General features: G+C 37.2%; 1 protein-coding gene across 1 annotated transcript in view; it reads right to left on the bottom strand.

Annotated features, from left to right (window-relative positions):
• Positions 1 to 1,420: 1,420 nt before the first annotated feature.
• Positions 1,421 to 24,733, bottom strand: part of FAM120B (family with sequence similarity 120B) — a 47,658-nt gene continuing 24,345 nt past the window's right edge. The window contains exons 6-9 of the mRNA XM_009073764.1: positions 10,456 to 10,662; positions 6,549 to 6,657; positions 5,181 to 5,294; positions 1,421 to 1,473 (exon numbers count right to left, since the gene is read on the bottom strand). Of these exons, the coding sequence (XP_009072012.1) occupies positions 1,421 to 1,473; positions 5,181 to 5,294; positions 6,549 to 6,657; positions 10,456 to 10,662 (483 nt within the window). The remainder of the gene's footprint in view (positions 1,474 to 5,180; positions 5,295 to 6,548; positions 6,658 to 10,455; positions 10,663 to 24,733) is intronic.

The raw sequence follows: 24,733 nt of genomic DNA, 5'->3' as shown, positions 1-24,733 counted from the left end.
CTCCCAAGCCTGTCTTCTCACTGCTGGTTTCAGTTACTTCCCCACCCAAACTGTAGCTGTGCCTGGGGTTGCCATGGCCCAGATGTAGGACCTTGCACCTTTGCAAGTCTTAGCACAAGCATTAAGTTTTACAGCAACTGCTACTCCCTGTTAGTATGGGTCATGAGATAGTTTTCAGATATAAATTTGATTTTCAGATATAAATTTGATTCAGATATAAATTTGATTTAAATTTTTGACCAAATTTAAATTTGATTTAAATTTGATTTCCTGGCAGTAATACAGTAAGAAGCCTGAGAAAGAGTTTCTATATCAGCAAAATCTCTGGTGACAATTATGAGAACTACACTAACAAGATATTCCTCAATATTATTCAAAACAAAAGAGAAAATGAATCTAAAAGAATGGATTTTCCAACATGATGAAGGTGAAGGCCACAGTTCTCTGTGTAAATACAAAGTTTTTACCATGTTCAACACCACTGATTTCACTATTTGGAATAGTCATCCTCAATAACTAAACATGTCACACACTTTCTAGAACTGTCCTGTTAAAAACTGTATGTGGTCTGTTATTTTACATTTCTTCAGCATTATTCATATCAACTCTATTTAAAATGAATTAATTTTCATGCTATTTAAAATTAATTTATTTTGTAATTAAAGAATCACATATATCACTGACACTGAATCACAAACTGAAATATATCAATTTGTAAGAAATGATTCTGAAGATAAGTGTTTAAATTACAATTCTTGACAGAAAACAAATACTGAGTTCTCCTAAGTATTTTTTTTACAGAAGTAAAGCATCACAGATTCCTTCTCCCCTCAGTTGACATAGATAGAAAAAGTTGCTTAAATAGAAGTATCAAAACAATAACAATTCTTTGCTGTTGTAAAAAAGTGTTACATTTTACAGGAAGGTAATTTTGTTTCACTTGCAGATGATGCAGATATAGTGGTATAACCCTTAGGATACAGACACAGTCCACAATTAGGACACAAACCACAATGCACCATGGACACACCACATTATTCATGGTGAGTAAAGTCTTGTAATATAAACAACTATAACAAAAAAAATGCAAAACCTATAGGTAATTTGTAGTCAGGAGCATCTAACAATGTTGTAAAAAAACACTTCAGACTTTCCACTGTCAAATGGACAAAACAATGCAGCTATAATGGGATGCTTTGCCTCAGGTATCTGTGACTTCAGTTTTAGTGATTCTGGTCTCATAACAAGCTTAGACCTCACAGTGACTAACACGCTGAACAGCCTCAGCTTTGAGTGATTTCCTCTGCAGTCAAATGGTGCAGTTACTCTGCAAAGTTCATAAAAAAAGGCTTTCATATACAAAAATGATCTCAATGGTAACTTTGCCATCATCTCGGTTTGCCACCTGTAGACGTATTCTTTATCGAGGAGGAAGGTGAAATCTCCTCCGGTCTGGGTGTCCCGATCTTCTACCTGGAGAGAGTAGGAGAGGAATTAAATACTTCTAATGAACAGTAAAGCAAGAAAACAAGAACTTATTCAGACAGCCTGCAAGAAAAACTACACTTATATGTATCTTGAAAAAAATACATGTCCCTGTCCAGTTGGTGTATAATTATGGCCAGTATTTTGAGGTGCTGGAGGATAAAGTCTGTGATGGCACTGCTCTTCTTAAAACTCCTGGGAGACAATAACTTTTAAATCGAGTCCAATTAATGGGTACTGAATCATACAGGTCATACACTGCAGCTAGTAGATCAGACCGTGTGAATTCAGGAAAGAAAAATGGGCTATTCAGAATCAGACATAAGCAATATATGCAAACATTTTCAGACAGGTTTAAATATGCCTGTGTATAATACTGTTTCAGGTATAGATTCCTATAAGCAAAGTAGTATTCAAACTGTAAACGAAATCTTTTTTCAGCACTGAAGTTCTACCAAGTCCCACCTGCATTGCAGTTCTATCAAAATCCTGTCAATCAGAACATGCTTGAATACAGAATATGCAACACGAGCCTGGAAGCCTTGACTAAATATTTAGTAAATGAAAGTCTGCTACAAACTTAGATCCTTCAGCAGAGTCACATTATCTCCAGTTACATGGTTTAGAGTGTGCTAAGACTGAAGCAAATGTGCCCTTTTGATGCAATTACATTCCATGAAGAAACAGGAATCTGGATAATTCCTTTTTGTCTTGGACAAAAGAGTTTCTCTTGAGTGAGACATATGTCCAACAATTTTTACCCCAATATCTCTCCTTGACACTCATCTTTTGTTTCCCCTGAAAAACTGCTTTAAATTCTCCATAAAAGCTTTTCCCCAAGACCTAATTTTTTGTTTCTGGCTTTTTTTTTTAAAAAAAGATATACTTCTGAAAATGTAATCTTTATTAAGCAGGTTTCTTTAAAAATGAAAAACTGCCCAATTTCACTGTTCTCTTCTTCTTTCTTTCAATAGAAATATGGAAGAAAAACACAGCAAAGGTAGATGGAAACAAAGAAAGCAAAACTTGTTTCTTGAAAGCTGAGTTTTCTTAGGCAGAATATAGCTGTACCAAAATCCAACAACATCTAAATGCAAGTATGAAGTTGTCAAAATGCTTCACTATTTCTCCATCTCACTGTTTATGATTCTAGTGGTAGACCACCGGTAGCTGAAATTATCATCTATTACTTCTAGTGTTGTGAAAGCTCTTATTCATTATGGTCCCTCCCCTGAGCCCATCAGTCAGAGTGTTCTGATGTTTAGCTGATTACCAGCAGAAATTCCATATCCTTGACAATACCTTTCACTATTTCTAATGTATTAGAGTATCCTTGATTTTAACCATTCATACTTCTGTTGCAAGACCCATAGACAGTCTCGCCCAGTTCACTTTTCAGACATGCTTTCAAATACTAGTATGAGAACCATTGTCCAAACCACTGAAATTCTAATATATAGCTGTAAAAGTATATAAGACAATGTGTAGATAGGATGACACTTACTTGTTGAGTCTCTTTCTTTTGCTATATTTTGTATGCTGATTTAGATCTAGGTGGTAATTTGTATGCTATGACACACAGTATCACTGTCTAACATTTGGATTGCTGAAGAGAGTGACAGACACATGATGCTGAACAGTGATTTCCATAGTTCTTAGTGACCAGTTTATTTTTAGGACTTTGTAGAAGGAGGTAACAATGTGATGCAAACCCAAGTATTAGTGGTCTTAACTTCTAATTAATGAAGCTTGTCTACCAATAGGCTACATGGCCTGTGGTGTACTGGTTCAGCCACAAATCTAGAACCTGTAAATTATCAGACAAGAAATACTAAGAGAAAATCTATGTCCCTGTGAGGCTTAGATGTCCTGATCTGAGTTACACGGATGTGCTCTTCTCCATTTGTAACACACAGCCAAGAAATTTATGGAGAGAACTTAATGAAATCAAACCAAACAAAAAAACACCCCAACCCTCCCAAAAACCCCCAAACACCACAGCTGAATTCCCTTCACTCAAAATACAGATAGAGGATGAGCTGTTAATTACAACAGCTCAGTGGTTACTATTCATCATATAATGAGGGATGCCTAAATCCAATTCTTGTTCTGCCTGAGAGGATTCAAGCCATCATCTCAGAGAATACCAGTGCTCCTCAGGTTGATGCTTTGGAGGCGGAGGCACTCTTTTCTCCACTGTTAAATCTGAGACATTGTCATGGATTTCTTAAACATTAACTGGTAAGAGAGAGCAAAGGCTGCCTAATCACTATGTACACCCCGACACAGAAGATAGGGGTACCATGGATACTGTTCCCATAGTTTTTAATGCATTTAATCCAAGGATTTATATAGAACATGCAACAGCAGAAACCGTAACAGTATACCATGGAAAGGTATATAAAGCATGGGATAGACAGATACCAGTAATATTACTGGGAAGTTTATCACAGAAGCTACCATGATCACAAAACGGCTAATTTTTTGTTCTTTTTTCTCTCTTTTTGGTGAGACACACATAGAACAGAGACAACAGCTACATAATGAAGCAACCCAAATACCTGCGTAAGTAAAGGGCTTGTGTAGAAGAAGCCAAGATGTTTTAATAATGCTACTGAAAGACATTTACAACACAGCAGCAGTTACTGGGGAACATACTTTGTGGAATAAATCTAGTTGTAAGATCTCTGGAGCTGGTCAGAGATGACCTGACCCCTGAACATCAGGTTTCTTGAGATGGTTACAGTAACAATGACCAGTTTTGGTTTTGCTTATGGTCAAGACAGACACTCATTTTAGATTCATATTTTACATACAGGATTGAACAATCTGTGAATCAAATGACAGTATCTTACTCTCAATCATTCAACAGTGGCAGCTGAAACACATTAAAGACTTTGCTGTATTTATTTATCTTCCCTAATCATACCATCAATCTTCTTTGAAAACCTCACCTGGAAACACAAAACCAATTCAGGCTCTGCAGACTTTCTGAAATAATTGATGCTTCTTAGACACTTCTCTTCCTTTTGCTTATTTTCTTTAATCTATGCATATATGCTTCAACTCACAGTAACAAGGCAATAAAACTGAATTATTACACCTCAATATTGTTACCTGCAGTGATGACTCATTGAAATGTCTGTTCTTCTCAAGAAGTGACACTGCTGAATGATTTAAGGTTAATGCCAAGACAAGACAAGACAGAACTTGCATTTGTAACACTTAGGCAGTGACCTGGAAGCTAAGACCCTGATCTAGAAAACCACTTCAGAATGTGTTTAACTTTATTCATATGCTTAAGTGTTTTGTTGAAGTATGAGCGAAGATCTGCAGCTAAGGACTTCAGACAGACATTTCTGTGCAGCTGTGCCAATTTGTTTTAGAACCATCACAATTTTAAACATAGTTCAGCTCAGACCAAGCATGAAAATTATAAATACCACATGAAAGGTTTTTTTTCCCAGAACACTGTGAGTAAAACATGACTACAGATTATAATGCTACACTCTACTCGCCCTGCAGAGTCAGTTTTTGCTAACGATAGTACTCAACCATAACTGGTGCAAGTCTTGTTACTGAGTGCTGCAGCCACAGGGTAACTGCACACACACAAACACAAACTGCATATAAACACAGAGCTGTTATATTGTTGATAGAAACAATTCCCAAAACATGTGCACACATTTTTTTACCTTGTGGTTGATGATTTCTCTGTACAAACCCCCTCATCTGGTTATGATATGGAGAAGCAAAATAATTTCTGTATGGCTGTTGAAATCTGGGATTAAAATCTCTTTGTGCTCTCCCTGAAAAACAGCATTTACTAAGCAACTGTGACAGTATATAAGATTAAATGAAGAAAAAGAAGGACAGCATATTCTTTTTCAGGAAACAATACTTCTTAGTTTTATGTTAACACTTATGCACAATTACAATTTTTCCAAACCAAAGTCAGCCTAATAAGCATGGCTCTTGTCCTCATTCCCATCTATGCACATCATGATTACAAGCTGTTAACAAGTGTATTTAGAAACCAGACCAAAATTTTATGACACAGATTTGGAGACTGCAGTCATTAAAACAAACAGAAATCTCTGTTAAAATTGGAATCACAAATCATATTAAAATGGTTAAGTATAGCTCTCAAGGAAAAGCAGATGCTAACAAGGTCTGGTATCATAAATCACCAACAGATATCCTTAATTTTGAATGTCCAGCACCAGCATGGTGTAGTACATCAGAAGTATTGCTGTTGGATAATGCAAGTTACTGAACAAGCAGAAAATCATTCTCTCTGTTGTAATTTGCTCAAACAACTCTAAAGAGGCAACTTTTGTCCTCACAGACATTAAAATTCATCAAGTATTAAGCAACTAATAAACATAATACAAGCATAAACACTGAGATTTGGTGTAAATTATTTCGAAGTCTCAAAAGCCTCAACATTCAGGTTGATCTGTGACTGATGCTAAAAACCTTTTAGATGTTTTTTTTCCCCTGAAAGTCAGGCAGATCAGGTAGGGAAAACAAATGCCTTTAGGAAACTGAGCCATGAAACTGGGGGAAAAAAGGCTTTTTTTAAACAAAAAAGCACCATTTTCCAAGTTGCCCAAAAGCTTTCTTATATTTTGAACTATTATCAAGGAATCCAGTAAGAAATTTTCTCTCTTTAATGCCTTGTTCAGACATTCATCAGTGTTAAAACAGCTCCCCTGAGGGAATGGAACAAAAAACTCTGAGTCATTTAATTCCTACTATAAAAATAACTTTAGTCACTGAGTAAATAGTGATGTTTCTGTCGGTGAATGATATGTATCGCATACATCTCACTAACTATGTAGCTAGATGGAAATACTATTCTATCTACACTTGGGTAATAAAATTCACATGAATTCCTAGAAATGGGTAATATTTTCTTAGATCTCCCCTTTGGTTTCTTGGAGAAACCCCTTACAAGTTACTTAGCTTGATGGGCTGCCTATGCAATTGCGGCTGCTGTTGAAGGACAATTGAGCTCATTGATATATTAACTTTACTGAGCAAATTAACACAATGCCAACCTGTGAGAAATCCATTCCCTCTTGGTCTGCTCTGTATCGTTCTCTTCTTTGCTGTGCAAACCTTGCAAATGAAAGATTTCAGATTCTCGAAAGGTGTATACAAAGACTCCTGCAGACAACAGGGTTAAAAATCAGTGACTGTTCTGCTCTTCTCTCTGCAGGTATAGAACAAATCAAACACATACACAACAAGACTCATCTTGGCCACACTCATGCATATATGAAGGTGGTAGATCTGGTACACATTTTTCAGGAAATAAAGTTCTACCATTTCATATGAAAAGTGGAGACTTGAAGGGATGAGCAGAGGTCAGAAGAAATGCCTTCCCCTTCCTCGGTGAAGCCTGTTTTTCTTCTCTTCTCACATCTGTAAATCACTTCCTTTCTCATTCTATTACCTTGCACCTGTAGATAAACTTAACTAGACTTCTATAAGCAATACCTGAGGTAGAGATGGTTAAACCTCCAGATAAGGACTGATGAACTCATGGAAAATATACCAGTTGAAATAAAAGTCTCTTAATCTCATACATTAGAAACAAAACTTAACCCAAAAGTAATACAACAGCCCCAACTTCTGTCTGATGAAATATAACTGTCTAAAGAGAAATGGGGAAATTAAAAAAAATATTTACTGTGAGGTGTGAGGAAAAGTTCTACTGTCAAAAGGACCAGCTGAAGCTATTTAAAGATGCAATACTGAGAGATGTGATACATCCTTAACTTTCACTGATTTCAGTGAGCTTTGAAAAAGGGAGAGATCTTAGAATGCATTTCATTTTGTACTGGGCATATGGGATTTAGCACACAATGAAGAGAATGATGAAAGGACAGAGTTTAGAGCAATGTTTCATAAAACTGAACTGGTTTGTACAGGCTGACAATTCCTTTTTGTAGGAGCAGGAAGGAGGGAAGACGATGACAGGATAAAATAAAATAAATATCCAACAGGTAGCAAGACTGCAGCAACTAGAGCGATTTCTTAGAACCCCTGAACCCTCCTGCAAATGTTCCTAGTACATGTTTTAAGCTAACAACTCTTTACAGAGCCTTTAACAAATCCCACAGATTTGTTTTTCTCAAACTGAGCCCAGTCTGTGAAGAACACCCTCTAATGCAAAAAACCTTTCATTTTATTCTTGGGAAAACAAATTCAGAATGTGTTTATGAAAGCTGGATGAAAGGCATGATCAGAAAAGAACAAAACATATCACTTCTGCTGACCTCATTATGTAATTTGGTTTTAATTGAAAAAAATTGATCATAAACATACTCATTAGTGAGAAGCTCAGTAAAAAGACTAATAAAGTGATAATATCATTGCCTCACTGCTTTATGAGACTATTATATCCAATTTTCTGTGTGGATAAACAAACTAATATGATTACTGTTTTGAAAAACAGAGAATAATATGAACTTAGCATATTTTTTTAAAAAAGCAAGACAACACTGTTTTTTATTCTTGTCAAAAAGTGTCAATTTTTTACTCTTTATCAGTTGTTAGGTTACAAAGAGCTGAGCTACACAAAAATTTGTCCACAAATATATCAACTTGTATTTAATGTATACATTTTCTTCTTTAGGTACTAGAATCTGCAGGAAGCAAACCCTAAAGTATTCAAGATTTCTGATATACATGTAAATATTTACCCAGGATTGTATTTCCACTGTAGTTTTCTGAAAGCTATTAACTGTACTTAAGCCCATCATAGTCAAAACAACACTGTTTCTGAGATTATCTGAAGTCCCTGAAGGAATGCAACTGTCCAGATCATACAGAAGGGGCCTTAGTAGTTAGGAGACAAGCACTGAACACCAAAAGGAATAACGTTTTTCCTATTATTTATCTTTTCTAAAACAAAATACCCCATGTAGAATCATTTTCTTTCCTGAATACAATGCCCTTACTATCGCCAGATTAGATGTATAGTGTTAACAAATGAGTGCTGAAAGATCTTGGCTTCCAGCAGAACCTTACTTAAACTCTGCCAGGAACTAAGTACCAGTTTTATTTATTAAAGCTGAACTTATAATAATAGGAAAAAACAATCACATATGCTTGTTGCCTTGCCAGTGTCCCCAGCTAAACTGGCATCTTTTGGCAATTCTCCCCGAAACAGATTCTTGCCTCAAACTGGTAAGCTGGAAAACTATTTTATTAGTCTAGAAGCTATCTCTGCCATATATGTACCATAAAATCGTACCTGAAAAAGACATGTAAACTACTCTAAGAATGCACATGGCCAGAGTGTTTTTCCTCACAACAGAACAGTTTAGTGATGCTTGTTTAAAACAGAGCATCAGGATCTTAAAAATCCTAACCTAGATATTTTAGTTGATCAAGCATATTTCCAGCTCTGTTCTATTCTCAGCATCTTTCTTCACCTTCATTACAAGACAGGATAAAATATAACTTTAATATTACCACATCAAGATTTTCAAATGTTAGCTACAACATACTACCTAACACATCTAAAAATACCTCTCGACTAATATAAATTTTTACAGATTGAGATATATATATTGTCAAAGTTATTAATTACCCTGAATTCTACCCAAATGGAAAAGAAATATCAATTTCACACAAATCTGGATACTTTTACATTTCCCCATTTATTCTTTAAACCCTCTATTGTTCTGCAAAAGTCCTGCATGAAAAACTGGATGAACAATTGGCCCAACCCAAAATCTACTAAAATCAACAGATCAATTAATGGGAACCACAGGATTTGGATAGAGGTTATAGTCCTAATTACATGATTGAATACATATGGAAGGGATTATTCTCCTCCTTCATGCTAACAACACATTCATTCCACACACCCACAAGTGTTCCACTCATCACTCCAGATCAGCATGGCATGTAACTGGACAAAAAATTACAGAAGGAAACTAATTATACTAAAACTGCTATTGAATGTATGAGATTAAAATAATTCAAACCTGAAACCTTTTCCTCTGTAATTACTTTAATCTCAAGTGATATATGCAACAGCAGGTAAAAACATTTTGAAAGTTCCACATTGAAAAGAGACACATTAATGGAAGGTCCTAAGAGCTACCTTCACACTGAGTACAGCTCTACTCAAGCATCTCTCCACATATTCTGTGCTGGTGGGGCACCAGCCAGGTCTAGTCCAAGACTTCACTAGTGCATCAATACAGTCTTTTACCCAGTCTAGCAGACCCTCTACCTGAGCCTGGACATGATGCCACTCCAACGTACTGTGCTCAGTAGGATTTGATGGTACCTCCCTGCCCAGACATGTCTGAAGTCATTCTGTTTTTCTGGTAACACAGCATGCAAATCTTGCAAATCTTACAAATCCCCAGATTTTTAAGATAAAGTGGGACTGAGAACTAAGTAAAGTACTTAGAGGTACAGGAATTTATTTGGTGAGATTCTAAAAATATATCTAGATATATGTCTTCTGATTTCCAGGTCCTCTTTGAATTTATCAAACCTTCATCTCATACTTTATGTTCCTTAATGCCTTTCAAAATATCACTCCAAAACACTTTAAAAATTATACCCAGTATGCTTATTTACAGATGTTCTTAATATGTTGCCTAAAATCTTACAGGAAGGTGATCTTATATATCTCAGTACTAGAAAACCATTATGGGCATTTTCATTTTTTGAAATTGACAACTGTTTTCTTTAGATCATTCTCTGAGTAATGGAAACAAAAATAAAGGTAAAATTATAGCTTACTTTATAGGCGCAGTATTTCTACACTTTAAGAACAATTATTATTTGTGGAGAAGATGAAAAAGGAATAATGAAGAGAGGAAAAATACAAAGAAAGGGGAACAGTGTGAACATGAATATTAAAACAACAGACAAAACGGACAGGTACATTTTTACAAAGAATGCAGAACTGTCTGAGAGGATGTGATTACTTACATTGCTTTCCAAAAGCTCTTCCACAGAACAACCTCGGTGTGACTGCTGGTATTTTTCTTGAAAAAGTTTTCCATCATACATTGCCCAAGGCATCAAATCATCCATTCTGAATGGAAAGCCACAGGCACTATTGGCCATGAGCAAAGTTGTGAGGCCACGAACAAAGACAGCGCCAAGATGAACACCTCTGGAGTCTACTTGTGCAAGCTGTAAACACACAAAATGTAGGCCTCACAGATCAGGAATTGCAAGAAATCTTACCATCACATATAAACTTAGCAAAGCAAATGATATACCGTGCCAAAGTTGTGACAATTACAGTCCTCTGTCCCATAGTAGAATTCATCAAAGGATTCTCCATCTAGTTTTATTCAATAAAGTGAAAGTTTAACAAATACAGCATCTCACTCAAGTTTTTAAGACACATACATTCAAATGAAAAGGGAAAGACAAAATAAATGGCTATTCTCCATAGTACTTTTCAAGCATTAGCAGTTCCCCAGAAAAAAAATCTGTTTGTGGAATGTAAAGCATGAACTGGGAGTATAAATTGACGTGTACAGTGATCCATTGACCTTCCAAGGTTTGATTACCCAGGAAATGTTACAGCATTTAAAGATCATTTAAATTACAGGATTTGACAGAACCAAGTTTCTTGTGTCCAAGCTTTTATTTTAAACACTCTAAAATTTCCACTGACTAGTCTGAAAGTCAAATTATTTCATTTCAACATGGATGTCTCCAGAAGAAATACTGGAATGGGATGACAATATCCAGAAAATGAAAAAGAAACTCAACAAGGCAATTAAAACTCACAGCCAAAATAAACTTGATGGGTGAATTTAACATCCTGCTGTGGCAGAGCATAGCAAAATAAAAATGCCTCGAATCCAATATGGGAAAAACTATGATTTTAAGTATTGTGTAAACAGTACAAAGCTCCTCAGTGGGGAATGCCTTTTCCACAATCTGTACCAAAGAAGTCTGTCAGGACCAGAAGAGATTTGCAACAGTGTGGCCATCAGTACTCTAATTCATGGCAGCTGTTGTACCCTTACAGTATAAATTATACCAGAAATGGAATACTATCTGAAATAGTCCAGAACAGAAAGGGAAAATTGTGACCCAAATTTGTCTTAGCCCTAGCTCCTGAAGAGCTGTGAACTCTTTGAAATGCAGTGGAAAGGGTTGGCCCATTATTACTACATCTTGAAAGACCCCCAAAAGACCCAAAGGTATGGACATATCCCATCAGTGCCTTATTTAAAAAATGAAGACAAATAGTAGCAAAACCCATAAAATGTAGTACTAATGAATCAGAATTTTTTCCTCCGGACGGTCTGCATAACAAAATCAGGAAACCTTTGCTAGCAATACAGAGCTACAAAGCTTCTTGCAAAAGTGACAATCACAATGAATCATTTGGAGAATAGAATCTGGTGAAGGATTTAGATTTTTGGTATTATTACACAATGAGTCGAAGTCTGTTGCATAATTTGACTACGTGAAACTGGCTTCTGTGATGGGGTTCCCCCTAAACACAGACAAGGGACAGTAGGGTTCTGTTAAGCTGACTTGAAGATATGAGGAGTATCTCCATGGACTGTCTTCTCTACAGTGCAAAAGCAAAAGAGAACCTAGAGATGATGATGCAGGCAAAAAATACCAGGCAGGGAGGTCCAGAGCCCTCTGGGAGGAACTTCTTCTGCCTCTACTGATTCCTGGAAAGGCATCAAGTTGGCCATCAGGGCACTGACCCAACATAACACTCAGTACTTGAAATTCATCCAGTACAGACAAGTGAAGACAACCACTGACATCCAGACAAATGCAGACAACACAAGCTAATTTCACAGAATCACAGAATGGTTTGGGTTAGAAGGGAGCTTAAAGATCATCGAGTTCCAGCCTACCTGCTGTAGGCAGGGACACCTTCTGTTAGAATTTGACCAGTCATCTAGAAAATGAAAGGTCCATCTTTTTCTGACTGTGACACTTCATACTTGAGTGAGGGAGACTCTCTTGTAGCCTCCCTTTAAAATAAAAGCATTTTTGGTATGGGATCAGGCCATTGAGTTTCAGGAAGTTATTGCCTCCAGATGTAAGCTATCATTTTGCCAGCTGAGACTAGTAACTACATGCACACACATAACTCTCTTGCTCTGGCAAGTAAAGCAGAGTTTTGCAAACAATGCTGAAAGGTTCTTGAAAGAGGAATGTGGTTTGAGTGAACCAGTATTATTTGCACTAAAGTAGACTGCAAGAGTGCACACAGTCGGTTTACCACCTTGCAGCTGAGAGATTCTTACATTGAATTTACCAGACTGTTTCTGACCCCCTGATCAAATCTTAACACCTGCTAAGGAAGTGAGTTCACACCATCACAAGCTTTAAAATGGAATCTGCTTGGTTTGTGATCACAAAGTAAGACTTTAAGAGTGGCAAGTACAAATAACAAGAACTGCTGGGAATCCTCAGAACTCCAGGGAATTCTTTCAGAATTTATACACCCCGGTCTTGCTCTCAATGCAACAATTAATTGAACTTTAAGTAACTTCAATAAAATACTTTATAGCACTTTGACAAGTGGTGAAGTTTTGCTCTTAAGCTGTAAGGAAAATGGATATGTTAAACTACAATTAGCAGCAGAGGTCAAAAGTGATGGTAGCACACCAACCAGCTGAATCAAACTTGGTCAAAATCAAATTAATATTATTTATATCACCAACAGTCTCTTTATTGTAGGCCACTAAAAACCAAACTGAAATTCACGATCATATAACTCGTTACCTTCTGTCACTGAATTATCGGTACTGATAACACCGAAAGATTCAATTGATGAAAACAAACTTTCATGAAGATTAATGAAAACAACTATTTAAGCAGCTGAAAATAAAAGAGCAAATGCTGTCACCTGCAGCAAGCAATTTCCCATCTACTAATTTAACAGATGTGTACTATATGACTATTAATTCATACCTTCTTGTCAGATGCTTTTACTGTCCTTTTGAATCCCACTGGTATCAAGGATGTAAACCAGCTGTTAGAACAGATTACTAATACTATATGTGGATGCTGGATGCCATCTGGCCCATAAATCTTAAAATGAAGCTTTTAGAGCTTTATTTTATTCTGAAAACTCTAAGCAGAGATGCAACACAAATATGTGATTAACACAACTTTCTTCAGGGATGCTATTCAAGTTAACACAAGCCAAATGCATATGTATTTGCAGAACAAGTGTCCAAAGGAGAATTTGAAAAATTTTGCTTTTGATGGTGATGCACAAACCAGTAAAACACAGAAGAGGACTTTGAGTACTGTCTCAAACCAGAGATCAGTGTAGTACTAACATTGATGCTGTTACTTCTGCCCTAAGTGAGTAGGAAATCTAAGACACTGATACAACCCTAGCTGTGCTCTTTTCAATTACTCTTGAGACAAATTGGTTGAAAAGGTAAAATAATGTTGCTGGTGACAGGTTTTACAGGTAGAAGGCTTCATTGTCTAGGAATATCAATCCAGAACTTTCCTAAAGCAATAAAGTATCAGGGATGGGGTGTGTGTGTGTTTGTGCATGGTGGGTATCAGGCAAGGCTTGTTTTTTTAATGAAAATCAATATTGGCAAGACCAAGGCAAGAACTATCAACACTGATTTCTTTATTTTAATAGGACAGGAAATATGCTCACTAAAGGGTAGTTTCTACTTTCCATGTCTGGCAATGAAAACCAAAGAAAATGAAAGCGCAGTGAGTCTGTGCACATGGCAAACCACAGATTTGCTTTGCCTTGGGAATGCTCAGAACTGCATGGTGTTTGCAATGTTAAGATGTCACGATGAGAAGTGGAAAATTCCAAAAGAAAAGAAGTATCGTCTTGCAGGGCATTACACCCTAGAGATTCTTTTTGGAAATTGTGGCTGTTCTTTTTTGCTATTTTTATAAACTCAGGACCCCAGTGAACCATGTGAGATATACCCCTGTGATCTTGCTGCTGCTTACCACCAGCTGATGACATTTATGTGAGATCAACAGGGAATGCATAAGAACTGCTCCTCCTGCACCAGCTGTCTGTGCTGTGCCCCTGCTGCTGCACCTACCAATGGCAGCTCCCCACCCTCTCAGCATTTGGAGAAAAAGATTAATTTTCCTATTTGCCAGCATTAACTGAAGACTGAGAAGAAAGCTCAAAAGTTCACAGCCCTCTAGCATCATGTCATCAGAGGTTACTGATATTGTGCTTAGAAGGTCTGATCTGAACTGGCCTACGCCACTTGAAAAGAGCAAGAGAAGTGCCAGAGCATCCACAACACTAATAATGTTTTTTTCTCCAACAATATGAGAAGATGGCTCTTAGAAGAGCCATCATCAGAGACTTTTATCACACCTTTTTCTACTCTAGAAATACAGGACTTTGGCCTGTGGACCACGAGTTCAGGCCAATCTCCATGCTTGCGTGCATATTCATGGACCACAGAAAGAGGCTTTGCAGGATGGTAAGTGTTTGCTCACAGGAGCAGTTTGTAAATCTAGACACAGAGACTGTATGTCCTGCTGCAATGATTTTTATTTACTGGAAGAAGGAACACATGGATCTTGTATATGAAATGCAAATATTGAGTTCAAATTTCATCTACTTAAATAATAATAAAAAATAATTAGGATGTAAAAATACCTTTATGTGTTAAGGAAATACTACTAGACCTCTTGAGACTTCTCTGTGGATTCACAAATGATTTTTTGATAGAGTTGCAAACTTTATGCTATGCACTTTGAAAGCTGCACAACCTCTTTTCAGGAACATACTAAAAAACCCACAACTCCTTCACCCCTCTACTGTACGGAGTCTAGAGGGGTCAAATTCTGTTAAAAGGATGAATAGGTTCTATGACAGCTATGACACAGAAATGCAAGGGCAAGTATCTGATCATGGCAGGTGTCAACAGGCCAGAACCACAGCCACCAGCAAAGCCACTTCACTTTCTGAATTTCTAGAAACCAAGGAGAAAGGTAAAGATATGACAACAATTTTACAATTCTTTACTTGTGCTACTTTACATGCCATCTGTATCTCCATGTTCTAAATACCACACTTCATTTAAGAACTGGTTCCTTTAGTAGGATTTTCAACAACATTCAGGGGACACTCCTTTTCAATGTACAAAATCTGTATTAATAATTGTTACTTAGGTTAAAGTCGTTCTCCTGCATTTACTTTTTTTCCTAATCTGTTGCCTTCTTCATGTGGTGGAGTTGAATACAGAAGATCTGACTCTGGCTACCATATAGAAATATAAATTTTAAAAGAAATGACTTTGAAATTAGATAAGGCACTTCTCACCCTCTTCTGTCCCCCACCCCACCCATCACAAAAGAATGTACCAGTTTTTGTTCTAAAAGAGAAAACACAACACTCAAGGACAGGTTAGTATTTGATGATTTTTAGTTAAAACTAATCAATTCAACAACAATAGTTACAAATCAATGTAATTTGACCCAAGCAGTAAACCACTGGAATTTGAGTGGTGGTGGTGATCAAAATCAGAGTACTTCCTTAATTTAACCAGTTCTTTTTAGATCCATTTGAACTCAGTCAGTATATTATTGGTATGCTACTTCTTACATTAACTCCTGCAAAAGCCACCTGTATCTTAAACGATCAAATATTTAACCATAGGCAATTTATGCTTGAGCAATAAAGGCAGCAGGTAGATGCTATCTCAGGAACTTGTCATTAAAACAGTAGGGCTTAGCTTTGCCTGAGAGTGCTAAGGCACATTGTGTTCCAAATATAGAGATGAACTGTCAACTGATGACATGTAAAGTTAAAATTCTCTGCAGTGGAAAGCATCGCTAAACAATTTCAACCAAAAGACAAAGACCAGATCTTCCTGCCTGCAGCCATTAGTATAAAATCCCAGTGTGAGTTGTCAGAAGATGCTAAAGCCAAGCCCCTGCACACTGGAGCTATATTCTCTGTTCTTGAGCAAAGATAACCTAACTTGGTGCAATGGTGGTAAATTAAAGGAGTGTCACTCTGCAGAGGTGGGCTGGGGAAACAGGACATTTACTCAGCATCAGTCAGCTTTAAGCAATAAGCTTAAAGTGTAGGGCATCACCTGCTTCCCTGACCTGTCAAACTGAGGGGGAGAGAAGCTTCAGTATTTTGAAAACAGACTAAGGTTTATTCTGATAAAAGATTACGGCTTAAATTAAGCTCTTCCTGCTTAAACAAGGTGTGTGCAAAGGAAAATTGGGATTGAAAAGAGATCCTATGAGGGTGCCTGCTGCAACAGAAACTAGAAAAACCAGTTTTAAAACACTTCTAAGGCCTCGAAGTCAATATTTAGCAGTAAACAACCCAATTGTTTAGTATTTATATGTTCAGGAAAGTTTATTTACCGGATTTTATCAGGACTTTGATGTAAAATGATACCTCTCTGTGGAACAACACTGTTATTTACATTAAGCCAAAAATACCACCGCAGTAAACCTAAAAAAAAATAAATTCAAAGTTGCTTTTACCTTTAAGCACCCTACAAATAACAAAAGTACTACTGCTAGCCAATTTGCAACCAGAAAAATATCTCCTTCAGTTCCAAAAAATTACATTTAATTTTTGGTTTAATTTTCAAAAACAGCGGTCTGTACCAGAACTCTAAATCATACTTACAACAAACCCCAGCATAAATGACACTTCTGTGACAATGAATTTCACCAGTTCAAAAGTTTAGCCTCTCAGCTTATTTATACACAGTTATGTAATGGACAGCACACTAACACAGGCACAAAGACCAAAATGAAATTATTTCTCTTATTTTAGCCAGAACTGCTCAACTCTGATCTAAATGATTACTGGGACAATGACAGTCACAATACATGTGGCATTTACAGAATGTTCACATCAATTTTGAGTAACAGTCATCAGGCCAACCATCTGATTGTAGCCCAGCCATATGCTCTCTGTAAAAGTGAACGGATTAATCTGGGTTTAAATTCTACTATTTTAAATACTTGGTCATGTTTTTGGTGATGTAGTCATCTTTGAACCTCCTCACCTTTCCATCATATTGATAATACAGAATTCATTTGGTAGCAAAATATATTGCATTGCCTCGAGACTCTGAAAATTCTTGTGATCTGATTTTCTTTCCATTTTTTTTCCATACAGTAGCTAAATGTTGTGGAATTATGAGAGGGGAGAGTATTAGTAGCTCCATCTGCCTTGCAACTAATAAAGTTTGTCCCTGATGGAGGACAAACTGCGAACAGACTCCTGGTACGCCTGCTCCACAAACTGATGGGCTTCTGTATGTGCAATGTCAGTGGCATCTGAAACGGCTCAGTAATCATTAGAATTGTCTTACCCACGTCTGTAGCAGTGTCTCCCTTGCACATGGATACCCTAATAATGTGATGTCACATTAGAGTTTTCTCCTGCTGTGGATTTAGAGTGCCTTCCTCATCTTCCCTGCTATTTAAAACAATCAGCAGTAATGTTTTTCTCTCACAGGCTCCTACATCTCTGTCAAATATGGCTGAAATTAGCCAACATATTCAAAAGTTATTAGGGGACACAGAAAAAATTAAAAAAGCACACAAAAGGTCACATCTCTTCCATTAACTTTCCATTTTAAGTCTTCAACAATGCAACTTCTTCTACTCCCTTACTTTCTGACACTATGTATTTCTATATTCTACCCTACACTGACTACCTCCTTTACAAAAGTCTTTAAAATGAGGAGGGTCTTCATTTGCTGCTATCTGCATCTTGACCATAATGCTGATCTAAAATCCTTATCCACACCTTACCCCAGCACTGTTCCTTTGTTTAATCATAGGACTGGTTTTAGGAACAAAGTTTTAAGAGTAAAAATTCTGCCATCAACAGAACTACTCAGCAGAGTGTGCCTCGCTACCTTTGCTAATGCAGTGTGTCTTTCCACAGCCGCAGACTATATTGGCAAATGATTGCTGGTTAGGCCTGCAGCTGCTGAGCTCCCTGCTACAACTCTCCAAGGCTTAATTAGCCAAGCTTAAAAATTAGTTTGCTTTTTTTCCCCCCACAGCGTTGGAGTAGATGTTCAAGATCTATTCAATTGTCCTAATGTATGACCATTCCCTCTCTTAAGCTATTTTAAGTATATACTTTTTAAGGGCCTGATCGATTTCCCACTGAAGCCAACAGAAAGATGAATGAATTTCAACAGAATTAGATCAGGCAAAATGTAGCATGTCTGAAGCACTGCAGCTTCCAGAAACATTATGGTAACTGTTATTAATGTCATGTCTGGTATATGAGCTCTTCAAATAAAACTGTCATTGAACCAAGATGGTTAGTACAGAGAATTCCCGGAAAACAAATACTGTTTGCCAATGCAATATAGGTTTTGTTGTGGGTTTTTTTTCCCCCCTTGCGTTTCTTTGTATTGCAAAGCAGCTGCACAATAAGATTGTTGATACTGCGGTTCACCCTTTGAAGTGATATGGTCCAAGGTAAATAGTTCTGGCTAAGGAATTTTCTAGGTGTTAAGTCCACAGGTTGAGGAAGAAAAGAAAACCTGGCCTGCTTCTATTTCACGACAATCCCAAGGTCCATGACAAATCGAACCATGCGTCACGCAGCAGTATCTCAGATGACCTGTGAAAGAAACTGACAACCTGCAACCTGTGATCAGGTATGTTCAGGATATCAGGAATTCATTTGTAACTAAGCTGCAATAGAGTATCCACTTCCAGAACACCTATTACCTTTTGAAATGGAAAACTTGACTTGAAAGTTGCTGCCTTTTGGCACAAGAACATCAACCCCATGCTATGGTTTAGATGAACACATACAGAGAAATCACAGGATCCTTGTTTGGTGCACACAGCTGTTGCATAAAGGTGGTCTCCTGAGCTATTCAAGAACTGACTACAAATAAAGGTTTTAAAGAAAATAAAATTACTTACATGAAATATTCTACATTTTCTTGTATCAGCACTACGTCAGAGCCAATAAAATTACAGAGAATAAATAGTGAAAGAATTTAAGTGAGAGCAACTTGGCCATTTTTAAAGGTGTATTTAACATGGAGAATGATGTTTAAAAGAAAATGCATGCTCTGTAATAAGCCAAACTTGGGATTCTCAGCACTTCAGCCAGCATTGGACTCTGCAGGTGCTCTGCTGATAATATTCCAGCCTCAGGAATTGATCTACAGACATTTTAAAACAAAAGGTACCTTTTTTTTTTTTTTTTTTTTTGGCACAAGGTACTGTGCCACAATAAACTTCCTGCAGAATCACTACACTTTCAGCCTCCTAAAATAAAAAAATATTACTTGCTATTCCTGCTAGCCTGAAGTATTCCTCAATTGCATTGAAGTCTCAGGGTACAAACACAACATACAATGGTATAATTTTGCTACAAAGTAAAAACCACAGAGCAGATTGAGGCATGGATTTTTAAAAGTGTATTGGTATAGTTCTGCTTTTTTATCACTCAGAAGTAAAGCTGTCATTGACTTTAGTAGGAACTTAAGTCCTAGAATAGAAACATTTTCTGCCAAGATGTGTTTGTGTATTCTATACACAAAGAGTAAACAGAAAACTATTGCTAAATAGGAAAAAATACTTAGGTATGCATTAACTGCCCTTGCTAAAACCAATATATACATAACATTGTACTTGGCAAGGAACTGAATGTCTCTTCTTTTAAACCTGTCAGGGGGATGTATAGCAGCCTAGATGAATGTAATACACCTTTTTAGTTAATGTGTATATCCTTCCTATTAGTGCTGGTGTGACACTAGGCACGCTGATGAGATTACCAGACAATTAACTAAATCTCTCCATATATCACTAATTTTCTTTGGAGGTAACACACAAACACCTTTACACATCTCCTGTTTATTGTTCCTGTGTGTTGTTTCCTCACTTCTATCACTGGAGTTACAATTGTCTTAAAAAGTGATGATGCCTTGAGATGCTAAAAAATAATGCTGGTAAGAGATATTACAACGTACTTTTGTTGCTTTTCTCTTAACACAACTTCATGCCTTTAGAAAAGGCTCCTTTAACTACATCTCAGCTACTGCTCAGTGAACATCAAATGAAATAACCCCAAAATAAAGGTCAAGGGGAGGAAAATATATGTGCACCAACAATATTAATGTTAATGTATTAAAAGTTCACATTTATATGACATTTTTTGCAAAATAACTTCTATTATTGAGACTATTGGTGCATGGGTGTTACAAGTGAGAACTAAAATATGAGAAAGAACTGAATGATCTGACCAGAGTCCTAGAGGAAGCAACAGATAGGAACTGGACACCATCTTGACTTTTAACCCCTGGACAATGATCATGTCAATCAAGAATACACTTGAAAAGAAAGGCAAGAAATCAGATCTTGGTTAGCCTGGCTGTTTCTGATATCTTCCAGATGAACATTTCTACTATAGCAATTTGAAAATCTCCAGTACATTCAACGAACACTGTAACCATATGCTTATAAATGCATCCACCTATAAATGACTCATTAGGTCATTTCAGAAAACATTTTTGCTTCTCTGAAGTTACACATAGCCATCTGCTTCTCCAGGGTTTTTTTTTCTGCTCAGGCGTGACAGAGGCACGCGGGCAGGTGCAGGCAGACCCGAGCAGATGACAGGCAGGTGCACGCGTGCCACTGCTTCCTGACACACGTTCCCTCCCCTCCCTGGCTCCAGCCCCTGCATGGCACCTGCCCCTGGGGACACAGGTCAGCCCTTAAAGGCAATGGAGAGCAACCCCACCTACGCCACGCAAACACCACCTCCAGCCCTCACGTACTGCTGGCTCCTTCCAACAGACAACATGCAAGGAAGGGAGAACTATTTAACTCAGAAGCAAACGTACACTTTGACCAACACAAACTTGGCAGGAAGATGTCAGTCGATACCAGAAATATTTGTTTTCCCTTTCTGTAATAAGTTATCTCTGAGTTTTTCAAAGCTGCCAGTTTGCTTAATAATGTGGGAGAGCTTTATTACCCTCACTACTAATAACAACGTTTCACTTCCTGCAATATTATTAGGCATGGATTAAAGAATTAACAGTAATTTTGTTATCTGAAATTCCAGAGTGCCTTTTTGCCTTAAGTATCCCGAAATATTCTGTATGCTACATACAGTCTAAAAGCAATTTATAACTGAAATATTGTTGGTATTTCCGTGCTGTTGAAACCACGCTGACAATGAGCTACAGGGCAGTAAACTCACAGAAAAGCAGAGCAAACTTACACAAATATGCAGAAAAATGCAAGATCATCTTCCACAAAAGAATCTAAATCCTAAGGCCCTTGCTCAAAATCTTGCTCAAATTCTTTTCCACAGGCAAACTGAATCCAACTAAATGAATGCATTTTTTATTTCAGAAGATAGAAGATATGATGTACAACTCACTCTCCACAACTACCTGAAAGGAGGCAGTAGTGACGTGGAGGTCAGTCTCTTCTGCCGTGTCTCAAGAGTATGGGAGAAAATGCAAGATCATCTTCCACAAAAGAATCTAAATCCTAAGGCCCTTGCTCAAAATCTTGCTCAAATTCTTTTCCACAGGCAAACTGAATCCAACTAAATGAATGCATTTTTTATTTCAGAAGATAGAAGATATGATGTACAACTCACTCTCCACAACTACCTGAAAGGAGGCAGTAGTGACGTGGAGGTCAGTCTCTTCTGCCGTGTCTCAAGTGTTAAGTATGGGAGGAAATGGCTTTAAGCTGCACAAGAGGAAGTCTGGATTAGATATTAGAAAAAGAAATGTCACTGGAAGAGTAGTTAGGCACTGGAATAAGTTGCCCAGGAAGGTGGTGGAGTCACCATCTCTGGAATTGTTCAAGAGGCATCTAGAGGTGGCACTTGGGGATGTGGCTTAGGGGTGATTATGGTGGTGCTGGGTTGACGGGTAGACTAGATGATCTTGAAGGTCTCTTCCAACCTTGATGATTCTGTGATTGTGTGATCTAGTTACGCTGGGGTTTGTATTTGTGCCAGTGGCAAATAACAGATACTAGAGCTTATATTAAGTGCAAAAACTGTTCAGGGAAATAGACACTAATAAGACTAATAAATATATCAAATTTGGTAAAGAAGAAAAGAGGGAGAGTGAGGCAGAACACCAGTGTTGTCTGTGAGTATGTTAGACTAAGAAATTTTATATGTTTATGTACCAACAGCAGGAAAGAAAGGCAGAGCCGGTTGTCAATGCAACAGGACTAAGAAAATTTGAATTTCTTCGCAACTTCAAAAGATGCTTATGAAAACAGCAACAGATTTAGAGATGAGTCTTTAAAAAAGTGCTACAAGCAGTGAACAACTTCTGTATAATTGCACTTGCACTAATCTTGACTCATGTAAGTGGACTGGAACTGTTTCTATTTGGACTAGTTCATTTAAGACTATTTTGAGGACATGTGAAGAAAGTTTTATTTCTAAGTCTGAATAGGGACTGAACCAATCCCAACTTCAAATCACATCCCATACTGCTGCACGTTTGTTCCAGATTAGCCCAGAACACTTAGAAAACCTACAGGCAGCAGAGGAGAGAATGGGCTGGGAAGCAAGGCCAAGATCAGTAAACCACCTCAAACCCCCCCATTCCCTGCCCCCCGCCAGTTATAATCTCAACTATCATTTTAAAAACATTTTTGACAGATGCAAATTTTGAGGGAATATAAATCTCAATTCATTAAAACATTTGGGAATGCACTTAAATTCCACTTTAGTTAATACTAATGTACATCACAGAAGCAGGTCCTTTGTATATAAGAGAAACTTATCTGTAAGATCTTTACAATGTTCTTACTTGAATTTTATGTTGTACTCAATTCAATTAGACTTCAAGCAAATATTTATTAGGAAACAGTCACACAGGCATAATAAACATACACTCCCTGGGAGGAGAAAGGATTTTTAAAAACAATTGTGTTTTGAAAAATACAGATTGTTTACAAAGGCTGTTTGGAGACTGTTTGAAAAATATAACATGTAATGGTGTTGAAAAAAGTGGCTTGGCTTGCCAAATAGGTCAGAAGATTGAAATTCTCAAATGTTCAGAATCTGGGTATTATTTATGCTTTTCTGTCTGCATGGCATAGAAGGAAGAATACTGAGTTTAAAAATACAGAATAGATTTAGCAACTGCTTTCTTTAAATTTGCGGGACCCTAACTAAAGATATCTACACACTACTAACCAAGATACCCACACTTCTACCTACCACTCTAAAACATACTGCTATTTTGCATGGATGTGGCTAAGTACCCCTCAGGAAAATATTCAGAGAAAAATATCATGTGCAATATTAGCATAATATATTGCCAAGGTAATTTTTCTTTCATGACACTGTACAATGAAAATACTTGGAGGTTCTGTGCAACCACAATTCTTGCTAAAGCCATTCCCACCCGTCATGCTAGTTAACTAGGTTGTTGAGTATTTTTTATTATTATTCCAAAAGCTAAATAAATAATACCTAATACATATTTTGTGAAAGTTCATTTGCAATCAAGTTGCAAAGACTCTCTGGAGAATACAACTGAAGATCTAAACTCACTGTGCTCATTTTGTATCAGTAATAATTTAAAGTAGCTGAAAGCACTTGAAAAATGGAAGAAATATACTTCAGTGCTTGACTGTCCTGCACCTCATACAGAGCCAAACTGTTCCTTTTACAAGTGGTACAAAAGATGCAATTACTCCATAGCAGAAAATTCTGGCATAATGGGACATTTTATGGCAAAGCTGTAAAGAGTTTGCAAATGCCATGAATTCCAGCAGTGATATGCATGTCCACCCCTGCATCTGCTATTAACTTTCATTTCATATTTTCTGACACACATTTCACTTCTAAAAGCATTTAACAGGATGCAAATTTCACCTGCCAATTTCCAGGTGTGTTTCCTTTTTAAACAAATTTCCCCATTTCACCTTTGGGCACAACTTTGGCAAAAGATGTGACTCAGAGCTTTATACCTCCAATACAAATTTTTCATATATTCACATATTTAGAGAAATCTTAGAAAAAAAATGTACTTGTGTTTATAAGTCAGTATGGTCTTTCCTGTTTGGGCAGAATTTTACATGCATTACTGGTGAAAGCCAACGTGTAATTGCACTTGTAAACAACCAGAGCCAGTGCAATGCAAGAAACAAGACTAGAAGCATGACTGCTGGTGCCTCTTTTTCTCTGCAGCGACCTCAAAGTTAGACTGATGGTTCTCTGGGCTTTTTGCCAACACCACACACCAGA

Source organism: Acanthisitta chloris, unplaced genomic scaffold (assembly GCF_000695815.1).
Source record: "Acanthisitta chloris isolate BGI_N310 unplaced genomic scaffold, ASM69581v1 scaffold204, whole genome shotgun sequence".
In the NCBI taxonomy this organism is placed as follows: domain Eukaryota; kingdom Metazoa; phylum Chordata; class Aves; order Passeriformes; family Acanthisittidae; genus Acanthisitta; species Acanthisitta chloris.
The sequence above is the reverse complement of the archived record's forward strand: the minus strand, read 5'-3'. Positions and strand labels throughout refer to the sequence as shown.